Here is a 23,195-nt window from a genome sequence, read left to right on the forward strand (position 1 = left end):
ATGGATTGAGGCATATGTATGTTTCGAGGAAGAAGTTGCTACAAGTTCACAGATTCAAGAACTTACGCTGTGAACTGTCAAGAGAAAAGAAGTAATATCTCAAAGGGTATGTATGTTAAAGGAAGGTTTTTTTTTAAGATGGGAAAAAACAAAATATGCTTTATGCTGACTAGAAAGGGGAATGCAAGAGGGGGTGAATATAAGAGAAAGAATGGATGATCAGCTATGATGACTAATAATGCCAACATCTTACATCCCTGGGTTAGGCTAAATGCTTTACATGCAATTCTTTATTTCATCTCTAGGGTCAGCACAATTGTCTCAACTGTGCACATGAGAAAACTAAACTCAAACAAGTTAGGTAACCTGAACAAATCACATGCTGGCAGAACTGGGACTCAAACCCAGGTCTTTGTGACTTCAAAGCAGACCATACAGCGCTGATCTCATTTTTTTCTTGAGGGGGACGTAACTGGGTTTGTTGTTGTTGCTTAGAGGAAGTACTGAGGATTGAACCCAGTACCTTGTGCATGTTAAGCTTGCACTCTGCCACTGAGTTATAATGCTCTTCCCCAAAAATACTTTTCAAACCACCTCTTAAGCACCAGTTACTACATACTGAGGACACAGAGATGAGGAGGAGCTCGGGTGGCGCAATCGGTCAGCGCATGCTCCTTATGGAGATGAATAAAACATGGCCTTTACCTTTACAGAGAGAGCAAGCGGGAGACAGACATGTACCTCATGTCACTAATAAAAGCAGGAACAAGTCAGACAGCACAGTGCAAAGACTCAGTAACTCTACCCTGGGCTAATCAGTGAAGACTTCAGATGGTGCTTGTGTTAAGCAGAACAGAGACGGAACAAGTTAATTCCAAGTAAGACAAACAGATTATGGAAAAGCAAAGAGGAACAAAATTGCATGCTGTGTTTGGAACACTTCAAGAAGTTAAGCGTAGCAGGAATGTGATGAGAGCTGGAAGAAACCAGACCAAGGGGCCTTTTAGGCCATGCTAAGATGTCTGAAGTTTAAATCACAGGAAGTGAAATACCATTTCCAGGCTCTGTAACAAGATTAGCAACTGTAAAGACTCAGAAACTGATTAGGGGGTTCCAGCTGCACCTGGTGAATGGCTTACAGACAACCCAGAGATCGGAAGATCTGGAGAGAGACATCCAAACCAGCTACTTACAATCAGACTAGAAGAAGGGAGGTCCCAAAGCTCCTTTCTTAGAAACAGAGCCCTTATTCTAAGTGAGATGAGAGCAATCCCTTGTTATACTATTTGTTAATGAGGACAGAACTAAAAAATGGTTTAACCTAAACTTTGTGATCAACAGGGAGGGGTTTGGAGGTTTGCTCCCTCAATACTGCAGACTATTTGAGGCAGAACGTGGGCTTGGGTGATTCATTTCTCCAGAAACATATTGAACAGAGGCAAGATGGCCTGTTGTTTGCCTTGAAAGTAAAGAACAGAGTCTCCAATATCCAAAGGATACTCTTTCCTTTGCTTCAGAGCTTAATCACATCAGTCTGCCATCTGATGATGCTGAAAGAAGACTGATTCTCTCTTGTTCTGTTAAGCATGGTGCTTTGATTCAGGAGCCGTATGTGTATTTCCCACCAAGCAGATGTGAGCAGCACAGAAAAAGCAAAAGGACCTGTCTACCCCACTAATGCACCACAAGCCATCCTTTTAGCCTCGTCAGGGAAACCAAATCAAAGGGAAATGCACTGTAATTCAGAACTTCACATTTACTTTTCAGAATTAACCTCCAGGTACATTCCTTATTCCAAACAAAACCTACATCCTCATCATCCTGAACAAGCCATCACGTCTCTGTCTAATGCCATTTCCTCCAGCTTGAGTGCACCTGCACCCCAAGTCAAGATGATACATGCACAGGCTCCCTTCAAACCCCAACTTAAATGTCACTCCTTCAACACCGCCCAAACTATATGCCCCCTTCAAATGTTTAGTAAATACTTCCATGTATTGTACTTAATAGCATACATATCAACCCCTCTTAAATGAAAACTGTAACACTAAATGCTTAGTATCTGGTGGGTTTCGTGCTAGGTTCTAGAAGTATAGAAACTGAATAAGAACATAATCTGCCTTTCAAAAACTCCCCAACTACAATAAAAACCAATGCAACCTAGTAAATGTAGCCTGTCACGTGCTTCAAGTGCTAAGGGACTGTGGGTGACATCCATGCATGCTGCGAGACTAGCTCACCTGATCTTCATTTCATCCTCCCCACCCTCACCCCAGGAGCACCTTCCTGAAGCAACTAAAAAGCTAAAAACATCCTTTTCTTCTCAGAGCTAGGCTTCCAGATACAGTTTCTGATCTGTCAAAGAAACACACTTTCCTGGGATATGGAAATTGAGAGTGAGATAGAGATCTCTTCCTATCCCTTTTTTTTATTACTTTCTGTTGGCAAACAAGTCAAGAAATGAGATTTTTTCTTTTTGAAGTGGAGCTTCAGTATCCACTCTGTAACGGTTCGGGTGTTGAGGAGCAACTGCCGTGCAAGCAACAGCTGGACTCCACAACTCAAAGCCCAGTCAGCAGCTGCGTGAGGGTCAGGAGGCAGCGCGGCAGCAGCTTTGCAAGTTTGGTTTGAAATCCCCGAATCAAGTTCTTCAACTCAGTAATTCCATCGATGGCACCATCAGAGGTTACAGCTTCCCTAGTGGGTCAGTTCTTACAGTGCTGGGGGTTATTCATGGAGACCTAATTTCCGCTTAAAACACCTAGAGTGGTTTCTGTTTCCTGGACCTTGATTCATCCATGCTAAACAAGTAATGACTTGCAGGGAGGAAGCACACCAACAAGGAGGGGAAGCACAAGAGACCAGCAAACTGCCAAGTGTAGCTTAGGATACAGAAGAAAAAATACTGAAGAATGAAACTAGAATCAGTCTTTTGAAATTCCCTTTAGCCATAAAAAGTTTCAAACCCCTGAATTCAGGCTTGGTCAAACAAAGAAATAGTTATTTGTCCAACATGTACATCACCTAAGGGTTGATCTGGCAAATACCCAACTAAATTTGATCTTCAGTTCTGGTCACTTTTACCCATTTCTTCATAGGTCTAATAATTACATACACCCTGTACATGGTAAACGATATCTGATAGAAACTCTAAATCCTGCTGTAGTCCTCAGAAAAGTGTTGTGTAAACTTAGCTGAACTTAAACTCCAAACTGTCTCCTCTAAGAGGGTAGCTGCTGAAATCTCTGTTCACTTCTTTGAGCCTTGGCTGGCATTTTTGCAGTTTGCTCCACATGTGCATAGTTCAGGGCCAGACTGTGATATGGTCAAACTCTTACTACAAAACTGGGGGCTTCCTCTCTTCAGGTCTCTTTCCTCTGATTTCTAGTTGTTGTCACCATGAGCTCTGCCCCCTGGTTCATCAAGCAGGGTGCAGTTTTCAATCTGAGTTTTACTTTCCTAACATGATGTCAACTGGCTATAAAACAGCAAACCCATCAGGGTTGGCAGTGGGAGTAGAATGGGGATCTGACTTGCCACTGGCATCTGAGGTCAAGGCAGTGTAGACTCCAGGGGCTTGGTGTCAGAAAGGTACTGCGGTATACCAGTTGGCATCAGAACACCAGCCCTTCGTGGAACTTTTTCATCATTTCTTATACAAGCTAACTTCTATATGCTGAGGATATACAAGGAACGAAGCCATAAATTTGTAGAATCTGCATCATCATGCAGTCTGCACAAGCCCTATTCCTCACAATTCCTAGCTCATTCAGAAACATCAGCAAATCAACCTGCAGAAAAATTACCTTAAAAAAAAGCTACCTACCGTTAAGTAGTTGGAGAAACTGGTATCAAACCCTAAGAACATTTTTCAAATTCTTTGAAATAACTGTCTAACACTATCTGAGGGCTCAGCAAACTTCTTCTGGTCAGAGTCAGAGAGTAACTATTTTAGGCTTTGTAGGCCAAATGATCTCTGTCGTAACTACTCAACTATGTCACTGTAGTGGTGAAAGTAGCCATAGCAATATGTAAACAAAGGAACACTGCTATGTTCCAATAAAACTTTATTTACAAGAATGGGGAAAGGGCTGTATTCGGCCTACATGGATCATTTTACTGATCCCTGCACTAGATTATTTAAATAAACATAAATCATTTAGTCATCTGATGGCATGCATCTCTAGTACCACACCAAAAGCTAATAACTGCCTCTTAGAGACAAGGTAAGTACATTTTCTTTAAAAAAAGTTAATATACATATATTTTAATGATACAAATCATATTAACATAAATATAGCTAATACACGCACACATACATACATAAAAGGGTGGAAGGAGAGAGGACCAAAGCTTTATCACAAATCTTTGTTACATTTTAGAGTATTTTTATTTAACCTCAAAATTTTCAGATAATGCATAATACATATCAAAATTCAAAAATTCCCTCAACCAGCATAAAAGCCCACATTAAGTACCAGGTACTATGCTAGGTGCTCTAAGAGTCCATGGCAGAATACAAAATGTTTATCCACATAGGAATTGAGAGAATTTTATTTTAGATAATAGTAAGATAAAGTCTACTGCCAAAACAAGGTTTAGCCCCTCAACTCCCTCAAATAAACATGTATGTGCTCTGTAGCATGCACTTACAGAGAATAATCTGTACCCCATCTTACTACACCTTTACTATAGCTTGCTCCTCTCTAAATTCACCTTGTTAATAACTATAATTAAAGCAAGAATGCTTCATTAATCTGAGTTAATAAAGGTGTCCTCCCTCCAAAAAGGAGGTGAGGAAATTTGCCCTAAATCATTTGATTGTTGGGCCTTAATCTTTACAAGAAAAACAATGGAAAGTTAGCAACTGTTTAGGTTGGATATCAGTTTTTTTGGGGGGTGGGTAATTAGTTTATTTCTTCATGGAGGTACTGGGGATTGAACCCAGGATCTTGTGCGGGCTGAGCATAGTACCCTACCACTGAGCTATACCCTAACCCCCGTCAAATATCAGTCTTATTAATTAAGTTGAAGATAAAAAATACTATTTTGTTAGGAAAGTTGAGAAATTTTTCATGTTTTCCTCATGATTTTAAGGATATTATACAATTTCATAATACCCTTTAAAAATATTTTTAAATCATGAAAATGACAAGAACCAGCTTCTACAGAGTCCCACAAATACAGTCATACCGCATTTAGAACTACCTCCTATAGCATGTCAGTTTCCTAATCCGCTGCAACAAATTACTAGAAGCTTAGTGACTTAAAACAATAGAAAGTTTTTCTACTACAGTTCTAGAGGCCTGAAGTCCAAACTGAGTTTTACAGGACTAAATCAAGGTGTTGAAAGGACCATGCTATGCTCCTTTAGAAGGTTTCAGGGGAGAGTGTTTCCCTTGCTTCTCCAAGCTTCTTCCATTGGAATACTGAATAGGGCAGTTAATAGATTTTTCTCACGGTAAATCAGCCAATCAAGTGAGAGCTACTGAATGTTCCTAGCCATGGGGTACTAAACATACCGTGCTTTCTCATTTTAAGTAACACCCAACAATCTGCATTATATCCTTCTACCATTTCTTCCCAGATTCTGATGAATGGTTTATATCCGTAAAAGCCAACAAAAAGTATAAAAGTGATAGCGCTGAAGGTGACATAACGGTGCTTCATTAGTTGGCTAGGGCTGTATAGTGTGACACTAAGCTTTTGATTCCTGAGGTATCTATTTCAAAGACATCCAACTCAAATAAACATATTGCCAGCTGAGCTACTTGCAAAACAAAACAACTAAATATGGAACCAGGTCACATCCACTCATGAAGTTTCCCCTTTAGAAAGCCCTGAGTAACCCAGATAACTGACTGCTTGAATGAACCTGCTCTTTCCCTTCCTGTGCCCCAGTTTCCACTCTTATGCTTTCAACTCCCCAATAAAGAGTAAACCCACAAAATCCTAGACACCACACCAGCGTATACTTATAAAGGCAGAGCCCCAGGTCCATGCTCAACCCTTTCTCCCTACCAGTGGCCTTGCTGTGTGGCCCTTGGCCATGCCACGTATAACAGGAACTTCTGTGAGTAACAAGTCTTGCTCTTCTAACCTCCCTGATGGCTTTGCAGAGGTGGTCCTGAATCATAAGAACCATGAGGATAGATCCAGCCATAAAACGGCCTAGTGGGGGGCGGGCGCGAGGAGGAAGGAGGAAGGGGATGGAATGTCTGTGGGACTTGCTATGAGTAAACATGGGAAGGGCAAGTGCATCAGGCATTCCTAGCCAAGAAAACACAACAGGCTGCCGTAACAAAGTAGTACAGACTAGGAGTTTGAAACATCAGAAATTTCTTTTCTCATAATTCCGGAGCCTAGGAGCCCAAGATTAACTCCAAGATCAACACGTCGACAGGGCTGGTTTCTTCGTAGGCACTTTCTCTCTGGCTTGTAAAAGGTCTTCTCTCGGTCTTCCTTCTGCGTGTCTCTGTCCTAATCTCCTCTTACAAAGACACCAGTCACATTGGATTAGGGCCCACCTAATGACCTCGTTCTACTAACTTACTTACCTCTTTAAAGACCCAACCTCCAGATACAGTTACATTATGAGGTAATGGAGGTTAGGATTTCAATGTATGAATTCTAGGGTAAAACAACTCAGACTACAACAAGCGCCAAAGAAGAGTAGCATGCCTCATCTTGAAATATCTTTAAGAAACTAAAATAAATATCAACAGGCCATTAGGAATTAGCCCTTAGAAATCCCCTGATATTACAGGTAAGAGTACCAAAAATATCACAAAAGTCAGTAAGAATGGACCAAGAATCATATAACAAAAAGTCAGAAGAAACTATAGATGGAGACGTAATACAAATCTGGAATTTTTTTTTAAATGGAAGTATGATGGCTGGTGTATTATATTGGGACTACATACTATAGAGATTAAACTATGGTAACTCCATAATGCAACAGTTTCTCCAACTGTGATCTAAAGAGTCTTAGGGTCCCCAAGATTCTGCCTTTTCTAACTGTGTATCTGTGTGAAGCCAGACTTCCTTCACATACTTCAACCAAAACAACAAACCACAAAATACTGAATGCAAAAATAGATGAGAATCCAGCTTTTTCTTACTTTTATTTTTATTTTATTAACAAGACATTAAAAAGATTTGTGGAGATGACACAAAATGAAAGATACACTGTGTTCTTGGATTAGAAGAATCAATATTGTTAACATGACCATACTACTCAAGGCAACCTGTACCAGGGAACCTTCCTACACTGTTGGTAGGAATGTAAATCAGTGCAGTCACTGTGGAGAACAGTATGGAGGTTCCTTAAAAAACTAAAACTAGAACAACCATATGATCCAGCAATCCCACTCATGGGCATATATCCGGAGAAAATTCTACTTTGAAAACATACATGTTCATAGCAGCACTACTTACAATAGCCAAGACATGGAAGTAACTTAAATGTCCATTGACAGATGAATGGATAAAGATGTGGTATATATATGCCCAATGGAACAGTACTCAGCAATAAAAAAACAATAATGCCGTTTGCAGCAACATGAATGGATCTAGAGATTATCATACTAAATGAAGTAAGTCAGAGAAACCAAGTATCATATATCAATTACATATGGAGTCTTAAAAAAAGTGATACAAATGAACTTGTTTACAGAGTAGAAACAGACTCACAGATGTGGAGGGCAAACTTGTAGGTGCCAAGAGGGGAGGCAGGACAGTTCGGAATTTGGGATTAACAGATACACACTGCTATGTATAGGATGGATAGACAACAGGGATCTACTGTGTAGCACAGGGAACTGTATTCAGTATCTTGTAATAACCTATAATGGGAAAAAAAATCTGAAAAGAATATATATATATACACACACACATATAAAAATGAACTGCTTTGCTGTATACCTGAAATATTATAAATCAGCAATACTTCAATAAAAAATTAAAACAAAGATAGATAAAAAAATAAAAAAGATTTATGGAAATCTTAAAACAACACCATGAACAATTTTCTTTGAAAGAGTTATTTTTCATTAAAATGTTATTTGTATTAACAAGTAAGGGCTTATTGTTAAGTGAGTTAAATATTTTAAACTTAAATTAAAAATAGTTTAATATTTTTACTGGTAACACTTTATTATTTTCTGATACGATAAACTCTAAAAGAACTGCCAACAACATAAACCAAAGCCCTTCTGGAGCCTCAATAATTTAAGATGTTAATGAAGTCTGAGAGCAAAACGTTTGAGAATTCAGAGCATTTAATTCAGTGAGCACTTCCATTGCGGGAATCCATTCAATCACCCCAGCACCAACTAAATCTGCCTACTTAGTCAAACTTAGGTTTACCCAGGATTTAAAAAACAGTCTTTTCATAGTGATAAGAGTCAATTCATCAACAGGACATTGCAAGCCTAAGCATTTCTGCACCTAATAACACAGCGTCAAAATACACGAAACAAAAAAGGATAAAAACGCAAGAAATAGACTAACTCAAAATTACAGTTGGAGATTATTTTCCTCAATAACTAATAAAACAAGTAGCCAGGAAATCAGTAAGGATATAGAAAAATTAAACAATATTATCAATCAACTTTTAACTAACGAGATTTATAGAACATTCCACCCAACTGTAACAAAAAACATGGAAAAAACACATTCTTCTCAAGTGCATACCATTTACCAAGACAGACTATATACTGGGTTATAACACAATTCTTAATAAATTTTAAAGGACTGAAATCATATAAAGAATATTTTCTGACTACCAGGGAATTAAATTAGAAATCAAAAGCAGAAAAGACCTTTGGAAAAAAAAATCTTGAAATATTTATAAAGTAAATGACACATTACCAAAAACCCTTGGACCAGAGAAGAAATTGAAAAGCAGAATCAGAAATTATTTTGAGCTAAATGAAATAAAAGCACAACATATCTAAATTTATAAGATACAGATAACACACTATTTCAAGTCAAATTTATAGACCTAAAACATTTATATTAGAAAAGACAAAGGCTCTCAGTGACCTCAGCTTTTACCTTAATAAAGTATAAAATAAGAATAAATTAATCTCGGGTAAGGGGGGAAAAAAAAGAAATAATTGAGATCAGAATGAAAATAATGCAACAGAACAAAAATCAATTCCACGCACACTTTTCCATAAATCTGAAGAGCAGGAAATACTGTCTAACATATTTTATAAGACCAGCATTACACCAAAACCAGACAAAGACATTATGAGAATGAAAAACTACAAACCACTAACTCTCAGGAGGAAAGAAGCAAAAGTTCTTAACAAAATCTTAGCAAAGTAAGTCTAATAATCTATGAGATGGATAATAACATCACAGTCAAGTAGTTTATCCCAGGAAAGCAAGGCCAATTTTAACATTCCAAAACAATGCAATTCACCGTATAACAGACAAAAAAAAATTTATTTATCTATATATAAAATCATTTCAACAGATGCACAAAAAAGTAGCAAAATCCATCGTCCATTCCTCATAAGAAGTCAGCAAACTAGCAACAGAAGGCAACTTCCTCAACCTCATAAAAGAGTTATTTCTGAAAAAACTACAGACTATAATCATACTTAACAGTAAAAGACAGAATGTTTTCCACTAACATAGGAACACAACAATGTCCAATTTTACTCCTCCTGTTCCACATTGTCTAAAAGCTTCTAACTAGTGCAGTACGGCCAAAAAAAGAAAAGAAAAAGAAAAAGAAAGAAAAGAATTAAAAGTAAAATTATCTTTATTTTACAGACAACATGCTCTTCTAAGTAGAAAATCCAATGGAATCTATACAACAGCTACTGTGACTAAGTGACTTCAATAAGGATACAAAATCACTACGTAAATATCAAGTATACTTCTGTAGATTCATACATCCCTGGTGGGAATGTAAAATGGTATAATCATTTTGGAAAACAATTTGGCTTGAAACTCTGCTATAAAGTTAAACAGACATCTAGCATGTGGCATATCCATTTCACTCAGAGGTATTTAATTTACCCAAGAGAAATAAAAACATATGACTATATAAAAATATGTATGCAAATGTTCATAGAAGTTTTATTTGTAATAGTCAAAACCTGAAAACAAGACAGATGTCCATCAACATGTGAATGGATCAACAAAATGTGGAAAACTGGAAGAATACTCAGCAACAAAAAGGAGTGAACTATTTTTACACACATGTTTGTGTTGAATCCCAAAATAATTATGCTGAGTGAAAGAAGCCAGACAAAAAAATAGTACATACCATATGACTCCATTTCTACAAAATTCTAGAAAACGTAAACTAACACATAGTGACAGAAAGCGGAAAGACGGGATAACAAAGGAGTACAAAGAAATTTTGGGGGGTGTTTCTCGTCTTGAATGCATGGATAGTCTTGTGGGTAAACATGTGTACCAAAATTTATAAAACTGTATGCTTTAATTATGTGCAATTTATTTTACTTCAAAATAAGGTCTTAAAAGAAGAGCAGGACAAGTGCTTATGCTTGCACAACCACGTGACTATTCTTAATGCCAATGAACTATACACTTAAAAATGGCTTAAATGCTCAATTTCATGTTATGTATATTTTACCACCAAAAAAAAATCAAAAAAAAAAAAAAAAAAAAGGAAGAGTAGGTTTACTCAACTCAAAGCTGAAGCTAAAAGTGATGACTAGTCAGTCAGAAAGATGATGGGTAAGGAATCCATATTTCCAGGATATCTGCTATGCTGTCAGTTAATTAAATGTGAATTTAAAGCTTTTTACAAGCTGTTACCTGTGAGATATGATTGATGGAAGACTCCATTCTCCGAAGCTGAGAGGCTTGGATGTCCAGCAACTGGAGTACATTGTTGGCCAATGCATTTATTTGATAAGCAACACTAGCTAAGGACTGGGTTGTGTAGGCTTTGGTCTCTTCTAAAGCTTTTCTCTTGTCTGTAGCCTGAAATAAGAACAAAAACAACCAATATTTATTTAGGTTAACATTCATTAACATTCTATAGAAAGGCAGGGCTACATTTTTTTAATAGAAAAACCCAACTGAATCAAAAAATTTATCAAACTAATCTGATGAACCACAAAGCACTCCACCCAAGACCCTAATAAAGGCATGGGTCCCAGGTCCTACTGCTCACTCTGCCTGCACCGACTTCCCCATGTGCCCCCTCTCAAGGCATTCTGTGTACCTCCTCCAAGACCTGTGAATAATAAACTTCTCTATTTCATTTTCTCTTGCAGTCTTTTGTTGCAGCTTGTGCACACCATCCATGACACCCCAGGCCTCTACTTAACAACTGTTAATTTAACAAAAAAATCACAATATCCACTAGTCCAATGATATGGATTATATTCATTCTACCTTATATTCCTGTTTACATAATCACCATCAGAAATCCAATCCCTCTGTTAACCACTATGACCAAGCTTCTCATCTCCACAAAATCTTACGATCCCATTCTTTACTCACCCATTCTCCCAAACTCCAGTACACAACTCAGAATGAGATAGTAAGAAATGCTCAAACACAAAGTTCAAAATAAAATTCAAAGACAAGTGGTAAACTCTAGGGTGGATGGAGGGGGCAGGATGCAGAGTGGCCAGCAACTTGTATCACAATTAATATATAATCTAAAAATAAAGAAAAAAGGCCAAAAAGAGATAGAAATAATGGAACAGAAATCTAACAGTTCACAAAAAAGCAATGCAACCACTCTTAACTATTTTTTAAAATATTCAACCTTGCTCATTATAGAAAAGAAATGCAGATGCAAACTAAGATGAGATACTATTTCTCACCTATCCATCTGGCAAAAATCCAAAAGTAGGACAAGGTATTCTGCAAAGTTGTGGGGAAAGACTCTCTGATACACTGCTGGTGATATCCAGCAAAATTACACATGGACTTATTTTCTGTCCCAGTAGCCTCACTTTCAGGAATCTATCGCAAAGAATCACTGACAAAATATATATGTAATTATGCATTACAGCACTATTGGCAATAGTAAATGATTAAAAACAACTGACATAACCATCAATAGGGTTCTGGCTGAGTAAACAGATCTCCAAACAGTTGAGTACTATACTGCTGTAAGAAGGAATATCATAAGAGGGATATTGTTATTTTTATTGGGGGGGAATTAGGTTTATTTATTTATACTGTATTTATTTTTTAATGGGGTACTGGGAATTGAGCCCAGGACCTCTCATATGCTGAGTACGCACTCTACCAATGAGCTAACCACCCTCCCTCCTGAGGGGTATTGTTATTAATACTACACTCCATCTCCAGAATACTGAAAAGGTGGAAATAAAAAAGATAGAAAAAAGTATTTACAGAATGCTACTGATATTTAAGGACTGGGGAAAGATACAAAAATATATGCTTTTTTTCAAAAAAGGATAAACCACAACATCTTTAAAAAATAATTACATATGAGGTTGAGGGTAAATAGGTTGGCAAGAACACGCATAGGATTCTTTAAACATACCTTGTTTTTAAGACTTGTTTTTGGAACTATATAAATAACTTACACAATTATGAAATAAAATGAAATTTTAAAAAGGAACTCTGCAAAATTAAATATAAAGTTAATCAAATGAGCCTAATTGTGCATCCAATTAGTGGCTTAACCAGAGAGGAAATAACCTAGAAGTGGTTTCAAAGCACAGTCATTTGATTGCATATTCTTAATGAGGTTTAATCCTTAGGACAAAAACAATTGAAAGAGGAAAAAAAATACTGAACCTGTTTTCAGTCATTTTATTGCTGATGGTAGCTTCAGAATTATTATCCCAAGACTGTTGTTTGTGTAGCGTGGCATAAAGCAAGTCATTAATAATGTCACTGAGAACTGAGATTTCTGGCATGGTTCAAAAGAGATTCTGATGTAAGAAGAACGACATTAAGAAAAACCTGTACTTCTGGATTTAAACTGAAAGCATTAGTTTGAACCTAATTTGAATTTTATCATATGATATTATATATCAGTATCTTAGCTCCATCCAACAAAAAGGCCTAAATGTAAAATATGGTGACTGTAGTTGGTAACACTGTACTGCATAATTGAAATCTGCTAAGAGGGAGAACTTTAAAAAAAAGATCCATGTGAAGTGATGGGTGTATTAACTAACTAGTCTAGGGTATAGATTTAAACTTTATTTCCCAGCTTCCCTAAGAGCATGGTCACATAACTAAGTATTGCCAATGGAATGATAGCAGAAATAGGTGCCATTTCCAGGCCCAGACATAAAAAGCTCCCGTGCATGTTCCGATGCAATGGTTGAAGCAAAATACAGCCCTACCAAAAAAATAAAGTTGTACTTAACAGAAAATATTTTACACTGCTTCCATTTTAAGTTTAAATTTAAAATAATTAAAATTTTAAATTCACTTTCTCAAACTAGCCATATTTAAAGTGTTCAAGAGTCACATGCACATTGTGGCTACCTTCCTGGAGAGCGCAGTTCTAGTCACAGTTAATTTCCTCTTAGGTCATGAATTTAAAAGTTAAATCCACGTAAGAATCACTGGTGTCACTTATTTCAGGTTTGTAAGCTTAGTATCCGATAGTTGGTCTCCTTCATTCTTTGATGCTTTTACTGTAAAACTACTAAACAGCCTTAGTATGTTCCAAATGATCACTTTGGATTATAAACTAGAAGTCAAATAGCCAGCATTTCTCCAAGGAGCTACAACAGACCTTGTGAATCAATGACAGCAGTCTTCTTGCAAAAGTCTTCAATACTCTTAACTACTCATTATAGGTACTGACGTGTGATACGTAACCCATTTGCCATCCCTGTCTTACATGCCACTGATGAAGTCTGCTTAAAATGGAAATAAACATAGTCAGCTTTAAAAGAAAAACTTGTTTAAAAGAGCTAAACTCAAAATAAACAATGTAGCCAAGAACTAAACAGGAAATTCCTTAGATAACTGAATTTTCTGAACAGTCCCATATATAAAGCTAGCTCTCTTCTTCCTCCCGTTTCCACCTGTGGAAACCAGGCTTTACTGAGTTAGGATCTGCTAGCTGGAGTAAAGAACCTTTTTTCAAGGAATACCTACGCCTATTAAGTCCTTTTCTTGCCCCTCAAGGTGACTACACAGGCAAATTAATTTCATTTTTCACTGCCTAAGGTGGAAATTACTAGCTACAAGCACTCTCTCTCATACCTATACATTTATCTTTAGCCACACTACCTCTTTCTCTTTTGTTTTTTTTTGAGGGGGGAGGTAATTAGGTTTATTTATTTATTTTTAGAAGAGGTACTGGGGATTGCAATGAGGACCTGTGCACACTAAGCATGCGATCTACCACTTGAGCTATACCCTCTCTCTCCTCTCCCTCATTCTCAACCTTTACCTATTACCACAAGAAAAATCTTTCTTCCTCTATTACATGTAATTACTTGAACCCTAAAAGAGACAGAACAACCTTGTCATGACTATGCTTAAAAAGTAATGCCCAGTAACTCTATTTAAAAATAAATAAAACCTAATTACCCTGCTCAAAAAGACAAAACAAAACTTTTAAGTAATGCATTCTAAACGAAAAGAAATACTTTATGGTTTAATTTTTGCCTGTTTTTTAACCAAAAAAAAAAAAAGAGAGAGAGACAGAGAATGTAAATTTTAAAATATTTAATGTACCATGGTCCTATCATTCAAATAGACCATATTAACATTTTAGTGTATTTTCTTCAAGTCTCTTCTGTATACATGTATACAACAATGTAAAAATGAACACATAGTCTGTAGTTATGTATTCTGCTTTTTTCATAATGTTTCATGGGCATCTCCCCATGTGCTATTCCTCCCTAGCATCTTTTTCAAAACACAGTTCTCAGTAACTATTAGTTGCCTACTCTCATTTTAATTCCTCTAATATTATAACCTTGATTTTCATCAGCGCATCAATGTATTGGGCCCTGTGAAAAACAAGTTCAAATCCAACTCCTTCTAAATAACCAAACAAGAGATAGCATTTAGTAGTTGTAGGAATTCCACGGAAAACATGTACAGAGAATTATAAATATCTCCTTCTGTGCCTCTGAGTAGTAGAGTCTAGTATATATAAAAGTAGAAAGAATAATATAACCCAATGTATCTGTCCCTCAACTTCAATAAACGTCGCATTTAGTTTTCTAAAGTCACATTTTATTTGGTTTTATAATGTTTGCAAAGTTTTGTATCTGAAATATATTAAAAATTGTCATTAATTTTAAGTGAAATCAGAACCCTTTTCTTAGAAAATATCTTAAAAATAAAACATCTATTTTAACAGATATTCTTATATGAAATAAATACCAAAACACCAATAGTCACTGTTCTAGCTCCACCTTAAATCTGTTTTCCTCAAACACTAGTACTATTGATTTATTAAAAGCACTAGTTTGTTTATTTTACAAGGCTAATAAAACTAATCGCTTTCTCCCAACTCTTCTCTGTGACATTTTAGCTGCATGAGTTCCGAATACTAAGCTACAAGCCAACTTTAAGAGCACCATTTCTAAGTCAGGGCCCTACTTTATCAAAAGATGTCCTACACAGAAAACGCAGCCTATACCTAGCACATATCCTGTAGTATTGGCCTGTTTAGTAACATTTCAGAAAAACAGCATGACTTAAAATGTTCTCTTTCTTACTCATCTTGAACCCTTGCTTAAGTCTGACAAGAGGACAGAAAATAATTTGCTTTCTTTGAGGAACAATAATTTCTCTGTGTCCTCACTGCAAGTGGTTTAATGATTCTGCTTAAGTAACAAAATAGGAGTCTCTTGTGCATTAAAAAAGTTTTCTGCCATCTTGCTTCTATGTCTTTGCCTTTCCTCCCACTCTTTCTAGAAACATTAACACATCATATTCTTTTTTAACAACCTTTAACTTAACTCTAATCCCAACTTCCCAGAAACTTTTCCAAAGTCAGTATTTTTCCCACAGAATATTTCAAATGTTTAAATAAGGTTTTTCCAATTATATATATAGTGGAAGAAATTTCATGATAATCCACTAAAAAATAACCTACGCCTACCAAAAAATACCATATTTCAATGACTCCAACAAAACAACTGTCAGATACACTGTTTTTATGTATCACTCAGTAAAAAAATCTGCCAACTCAATTACGTCAGGATGGTTTCTTCTGAAGAACTTTTATTTTATACTTCCAGAAAATGCTCTTTGGGATTTATTTAAATGGTGAACTTTATATGCCGCTCTTAATCATAGAGTAATACCTGCTATAGAGTTCATTTTCAAATTATCCGACTTACAAAACAAACCCTTTACATCTTTTATTGTGTATGTTCTTGACAGTTATGTCTATGCAGTTTCCTTAAATCAGAGCATCCCCTCCCAACCGTGACCTTTTTTTTCTTTCAAAACATACAACATTTTTTTTTTAAACTCCAGGCTAGTTGTCTTATAGGAAGTCCTTCAACCTTAATCTGTCCAACTGTTTCCTCAAGATGTGATGCAGATTAAATACAGGCTGGAATACTATATAAGTGATGTTGTGAACTTCCCACTGCAAGTGATCCATCTTTTAAAATAAGGTTCCATCATTATTTCCAGGCTGTTCTCCCAAGCTCTTGATACCAATTCTGCAAACTTTGATGCTGGTGTTATCTTAATTTTTTAAGATAATTTTAATGTTATCTTAATTTTTTTTATCAAAAAAAATTTTTTAAGACAAAACCCAAGACTCTCTTCTATCCTCAAAAGGTCCTTAAGTGGTCTGTTGACAAGGTGCAATAATCCAGTTATACTAACAGCAAAATCATACAAATTCACTCAAGTGGGAACAATGACAACTGCTGCCTGGCTTTTAAGGACAACATTAATTGTAAAATGCACCCAGTTACAGACAGGGGCGAGGAGAAAGTTTCTTAGAAATTGATAAAATACACTATGTAAGGAATACTTCTTGGTTTAAGGACTTTTTTTTAAAAGAAGTGTGTTAATGGGAAGGATTTAAAATGTCAACTTTTAATGTAACGGAAGAGTTTTACAGACAAAACATCTACTTTGGGAAGAGATAAATTTAGGAGTTTGAGATTTACAAATGTTAGCCACTATATATAAAAACAGATTTTTAAGTTTCTTTTGTATAGCAAAGGGAACTATGTTCAATATCTTGTAATAACCTCTAATGGAAAAAAATATGAAAAAAATGTATGTATATGCATGACTGGCACACTGTGCTGTACAACAGAAACTGACACATTGTAATTACTGTACTTCAATTTTTTAAAAAGCTACTTTGCTGAAGGCCACCTATGGGTTTGGTTGGTCTGAGACTTGAGAAACTTTCCAGGAGGAATCCATCATCACTCCATGGAGAGGGATAGGAAGACTAGGAAAAAACAGTACACAGGCCAGTTCCAGGCTGGAGTCTTGGGTATGCAAACACTCAGTGCTAACTAACACAGAAAGGATCTATTTTTCTCCAACAAAATTCCCATTCCAATAAAAGCAAAAATAAATAAATAAAAAAGAAACCCTACCAGGTTATGGCAAATATCCAGCAAAAAGAATAAATTTTTCGCACAACAATTCAGGCTGAAACCTGGTCACTGTAAGCTTTAGCACAGCTCCTCCCCACCACCTCCCACTTAAGCAACTGCTAACAGGCCTATGAGCCTTTTCATTCCCAGCAAATCCAGGGGAAATCTCTGCTGCCTCCTGTGTCACATAGCTTTGATGGACAGGGATGGGAGCTACCTTCTGTAATTGAAGAGATAACATGAAACAATCAACGGGTAGTATACGTATTAAATAACACTCCAAATTCAACTCTCACTCAGAGCATGTTTTTAAACCTTCACAAGACAATTTATATCTCCAGGGCATTTCCTAGATAATTAAGTTCTGAAATTTTAGGTTTTACCCTACTTATAGCCTAAGTCAACGACACTTATCCCTGACTAATCCCTTTACCATCCTGTACCATATTGCAAGCCTTATACTTTAAAAAAAGTCTTCATGCAAAACCTGGAAAAACCCAATTTTAGGAAGAACAACTACATTTAAACACAGAATTAGTTAAATGTATTATTATTGACGGAATATATTCCGTAAGTCCAAGACACTGGCTTCCTTCCATCAGCTCCTTCCATATTAACTAATTATTTTCTCATATAATTTTATTTCTTCTTAAAAGGAGTAAAACCAAAAGAGCCATGATGATCAAGAGTGTAGCCTGGGCAAGCACTTTCACATTCAGCTGAACAGTGCAATCAGACCATGTGTATCCCAGTTCTTTAAAATGTATACATTCTTCACTTCCAGGAATTTACCCAAAAGAAATAAAAGGTCAATGCAAAGAAACTCGGTGTTCAAGGATGTCCACATCCTTGTTTATACAGCAAAAAACAAAAAAAACAAAAAAAAAACACACCTAGAAACCATCTGAATGGCCCTTTTAACTGGTGGTTAAAATATTCATATATTAGAATACCATGCAGTGAATAAATGTGATCTAGGTATACAAGGAAAATGCATGAAGTCGTAATTCAAACTGGGAAGCAGAGCCACTATGAGTTACAGAATAAGAAAGCACAGAATTCTACCTTACACAATTACAGGAGTAGCTGGGAAAGTTGTGAAGGTCTTGGAGGGAAGTGAGAGGATCAGAGTCATCAGTCAGTCTATTTGAGAAGCTTAACACATCCTGCTGCAGAAACGGGACTGCAAAGGAAAGGCTCATGGGGAGATGTGGGAGCTGTGCTGGGGGAAGCTGTAGGTCTCCCACCAGCTGAGTGGGCCTGATGCCGCTGTTGACCAAATTATCAGCAACCAAGAAAAAGACCTAGATGCAGAGCAAGGGAGACCATGGTAAGGGTGGAACCCAACAACACCTCTGCATCTCCCACTGCATCTAACCACAGAATCCTTCAGAAGTTAGTGACTGTTGCTTACCCAAATCCTCTTTTGGCCAATTTTAACCCACTAACACACAGGGAAGGAACCATAATATAACTATGAGATACACAGGTCCAGCTTAAGTAAACTGATACAATACAAACCATCACAGCACCCTCTGACAATATGGTACACACCTCATTAATCATATTCAACTTCTGAATAAAAACAACAGCAAAATCTTGCTTCAGTCTAACATGATGCCAACTATCCCTCATAAAACCAAAAAGATGCCACTGCCCTAAAAGAGAATACAAAGTCTACTTTCTCTTTGAGTAATGCTCATTCCTTTCCTAGTTGAGTTGCACTTCCCATTTGAGATCCCGTAACTTAAGCACTGAAATTCAAGGTTAACCACTATTAACACATCTTGAGTTGAATACAGAAGAATGGGGGAGGGGCCATGGAGAATATACACAAATATTAAGATACAGAACAAATATTCATAACTAATAGGGTTTTCATTTTATCACTGGTCATAAGTTCATAGCTGGTATTTACCACTTCCTTCTCCTATTATCCAGTACGTATTCCATTTGCCTCATCTCATCTAGTTGTTGTTCCTTGCCTGGTGGGTTGACTCAAACTTTCTCTGCCATTAGCAGCCCTACCTGTATTGGGCTGTTTTAGTTTTCCATTAACTTTTTCATCACAGGACACAGGTATGGCAAGAGGCACACCAGAGGATCTCTTGCAATCCAGACATACTCTTCTTTACCCGCAATGTGTAGTAGCAACCCAATTTCCAGTTGAGTGTCGAGATCAATCACACCAATCAATACAGTAATCACCTGCTTGCCTGTTACTTCACCAGCATGAGGAAACCAGTGGCCAGGTGCTCAACTTCCAGTCTAACAGAACCAATGCAGCATTCCCCAGTAAAAGCATTCCTCTCTTTAGAACTAAGAACTCTAAACCAGCAAACCCTGGAATTGTGGATAAAAAAGAAAAATTTTTGCTAGTGGATCATTAGGGATAAGTAAGAAGAGGTCATTCCATTTCCATCTCTCGATTCCCTGATGGGTGAATACTGGCTACCAAGAAAAACACCACCACACACCAGCAGCTGATTCAGAGAATGGACTACATCTTAGAGAACATTACCCCAGCACTGCAAAGAATTGCCACCAACTGGTGCAGTCAGTCTTCAAAAGGATATTCTACTGTTGTATCAATTCAGCTGCCTCAGGGTAATGGGGAACATGGTGAGGCCAGGAATCCCATGAACATGAGCCCAAGGCCATAATTCACTCACTGTGAAATGAACTGCCTGGTCAGAAGTGATAAGAAATACCAAGACATAATTAAGGCATTCTGCAAGTCACAAATAGTTTTGGCAGAAACAATGCAGGGAGGGAAAGCAAATCCATACCCAGAGTAAGCAGTTATTTCAGGGAGAACAAAGTGTTGTCCTCTCCCTTATGGAAGTAGTCCAATGCACACCATCTGCTACCAGACACCTGGCTGGCCCCTCCAGAGGAATGGCGCCATCTTACAGGGTCAGTGGTGGCTCCCTGGTATTGGCAAGGTGGTCACTGAGCAGTAGCAATAGCTAGGCTGGTTGTGGTGAGTGGAAACCCCTATTTCTGAGCATACGCACAACCTCCATGTCTACCGCCATGTGTCTTTTTCATAAGCCTGCTGGGCAAGTGTAGAGTTGGATGGGCAGGGAAAGAGGCTGAAATTCAGAGGTGACGTCTTGTCCACCTGATTACTAAGATTTTTCTCTGCCGAGGTTGCTCTTTGATGGGCATTCACAATGAACAGAAGTATTACTCTGTGTCCATTCGGAGGCCTATCTACATATCTGTTCCCCATACTTCCAATTATGGGTTCTTTCCAAGCCTATAATCAATTAGCCAAACGATTAGCTACTGCCGTGAAGTACACTGAATCCACATCTGTAACCATCTCTTTCAAGACAAATGATCGACTAGGTGCACTGATCAAAGATCTACCAGTAGGTTGCAACCAGGATTTACTGCATAGCACAGGAAACTTTATTCAGTATCTTATAATAACCTATAATGGAAAATAATCAGAAAACACACATATACATAACTGAATCATCTTGCCGTACACCTGAAACTGATACAATATTGTAAATCAACTATCCGCCAATAAATTTAAAAAGAGCTACCTCTGGGAGAATTCCCCTTCACCACTGCCCTTCTGGGTCACTGCTGAGTGTGGTTACAGCACTATAGATGTCCATCTTCAGGTGGTACCAGCATATTAATGTGGAACCACCTGTAAACTAGACCTAAGATTTTTCTTCCTCAGTCAACTGGGACTACACATGAGGCCACAGATATGGGCTGAGAGTGAAGAAGCAAAGAAACAGGAGCAAGAACCACAAGTAAAGGTGTATAAAATATTCAATAATAAAAGTAGGCTATAAAATGATTTTCTATCTTTTTCTTAAAGAAATGTGTACACATGTATTGTGTGCATATAAAAAAGAAAGGGTTTAAAAGGAAATATATTAACATATATGTTGGGGTGAGGGTGTAGCTCAAGTGGTAGAGTGCATGCTTAGCATGCACAAGGTCCTGGGTTCAATTCCTAGCACCTCCTCTAAAAACAAATAAGTAAACCTAATCACCTCCCCCTGCCAAAAAAAAAAAAAAAAACCCAAAAACAAAAAATACATATGTTGACCTGGAGTGGTCATCTCTGGGTGACTTTTCTTAATATTCTCTATATTTCTCTGTATCCAATTTTTTTCGATGATCATTACCCCAATAATCAGGAAAAAAAGATTATTTTTTACTTAGAGAATTCTCTTGATATAATCTTAATGGGAATAAAACAATATATATCTGTGTATACAGCGTGATCTAATTTTCTTTGGTATAATTCAATACCTATACAAACTCAGGAGATACGTCAGCATGTTAACAGTTAGAGTATATAAAATTTATGTTTTCATCCCTATCCTTCTGTGACATTTCCAAATGTTCTCCAATAACCATGTAACATTTTTACTGCAACCATCTTGCAGACACCAGAAGACTAAGAACAAGGCTATACTTCCACCAGGTACAAGGGAGAAAGAGAAAGAATTTGAATCCCTCCTGACACTGAGCTAAAATTATTAACCAGATAATCTTACCTTGGAATTTCTCATGATACAAAATAATAATAAATGTTCCTTACTGTTTAATTCTAACTGAGATGAGTTCTATTACCTGCAAGACAAGTGCATCCTAAATGATTTAACTTTTATATGGGGGAGGGCGAGAGTAAGTTTCCCAAAATAGGGTCTTGTTTAAATTTGAAATTAACAATTTATAGTAATACTCCTAGTCAAACAGACAAAAAAAAATCTATTAGGATAATTCCCAAATTACCAAGACTATTTTCTAAACTAGTCCACTAATTTACGGTTGTTACTCATTAAAATTTATCTGAGAAATCAGTCTGGTTTGCCCTTCCCACAAGGTAATTATATTTTAATGTGTATTAGTCTGCTCAGGCTGCCATAACAAAATACCAGAGTGAGTAGCTGAAACAAAAGAAATTTATTTTCTCATAGTTCCAGAGACTGGAAAATCCAGGATCAGAATTCTGTTTCTGGGGTGAGCTCTCTTCCTGGCTCGCAGGCGGTCACCTTCTCACTGTCCTCACGTGGTAGAAAGTGACTCATCCACTGGTGTCGCTTCCTCTTTTATAAGGACACCAGTTCTACTGGATCAGAGCTCCAGCTTTTGAATTTAACCTTAATCACCTCCTTACAAGGCCCTATCTCCAACAGAGTTGGTGGGGGGGAGGTTGTTAGGGCTTCAACATATAAATTTGAGGGCAGGGGCACAATTCAATCCATACCATCAACTTTCTTCTCAAATATTAGGGAATATATCCTTCTTACAAATACCCAAAATACACTCTTGACAGCAATACTTTTTAACAGTATGATTACTATTTGGTTTTCAAAGCATTTTCACATAGTAAACTAAGCAGACATCCTGGTTTCACAGATGAGGGCACATATACAAATGTGTCCAAAGACTCCCTAAGCAGTAAATGGAGGCACTAGGGCTGTGTGCTACGCAGCTCTGAATCTTGTCGTGTGCACTTAATGGACAGAAGTTTTATTTCACCTAATGTTCTGAACAATGGAGGCAGCTTGGGGGTCAGGAAAGGGGAGGGCAAAGAGGAAAAGACAGGATTTGAAGCAAAATGAAATGAACAAAGAACATTAGTTTGGAGGTGAGGGAGCTTAAGCAGTCAGCAGGCCC

General features: G+C 37.2%; 1 protein-coding gene and 1 long non-coding RNA gene across 14 annotated transcripts in view; one reads left to right on the top strand and one right to left on the bottom strand.

Annotated features, from left to right (window-relative positions):
• ABI1 (abl interactor 1) overlaps window positions 1–23,195 on the bottom strand; it is a 99,901-nt gene that overhangs the window by 50,261 nt on the left and 26,445 nt on the right. For all 13 annotated transcript variants that reach the window (XM_072955231.1, XM_072955237.1, XM_072955234.1 and 10 more), the window contains exon 2: window positions 10,804–10,971. In XM_072955231.1, coding sequence (XP_072811332.1) covers window positions 10,804–10,971 — 168 coding nt within the window. The remainder of the gene's footprint in view (window positions 1–10,803; window positions 10,972–23,195) is intronic.
• The window catches only part of LOC140691549 (uncharacterized), a 30,713-nt gene continuing 11,607 nt past the window's right edge, over window positions 4,090–23,195 (top strand). The window contains exon 1 of the long non-coding RNA XR_012067266.1: window positions 4,090–4,226. This is a non-coding gene — a long non-coding RNA (uncharacterized lncRNA). The remainder of the gene's footprint in view (window positions 4,227–23,195) is intronic.

Source organism: Vicugna pacos, chromosome 35 (genome assembly GCF_048564905.1).
Source record: "Vicugna pacos chromosome 35, VicPac4, whole genome shotgun sequence".
Classification (NCBI taxonomy): Eukaryota; Metazoa; Chordata; class Mammalia; order Artiodactyla; family Camelidae; genus Vicugna; species Vicugna pacos.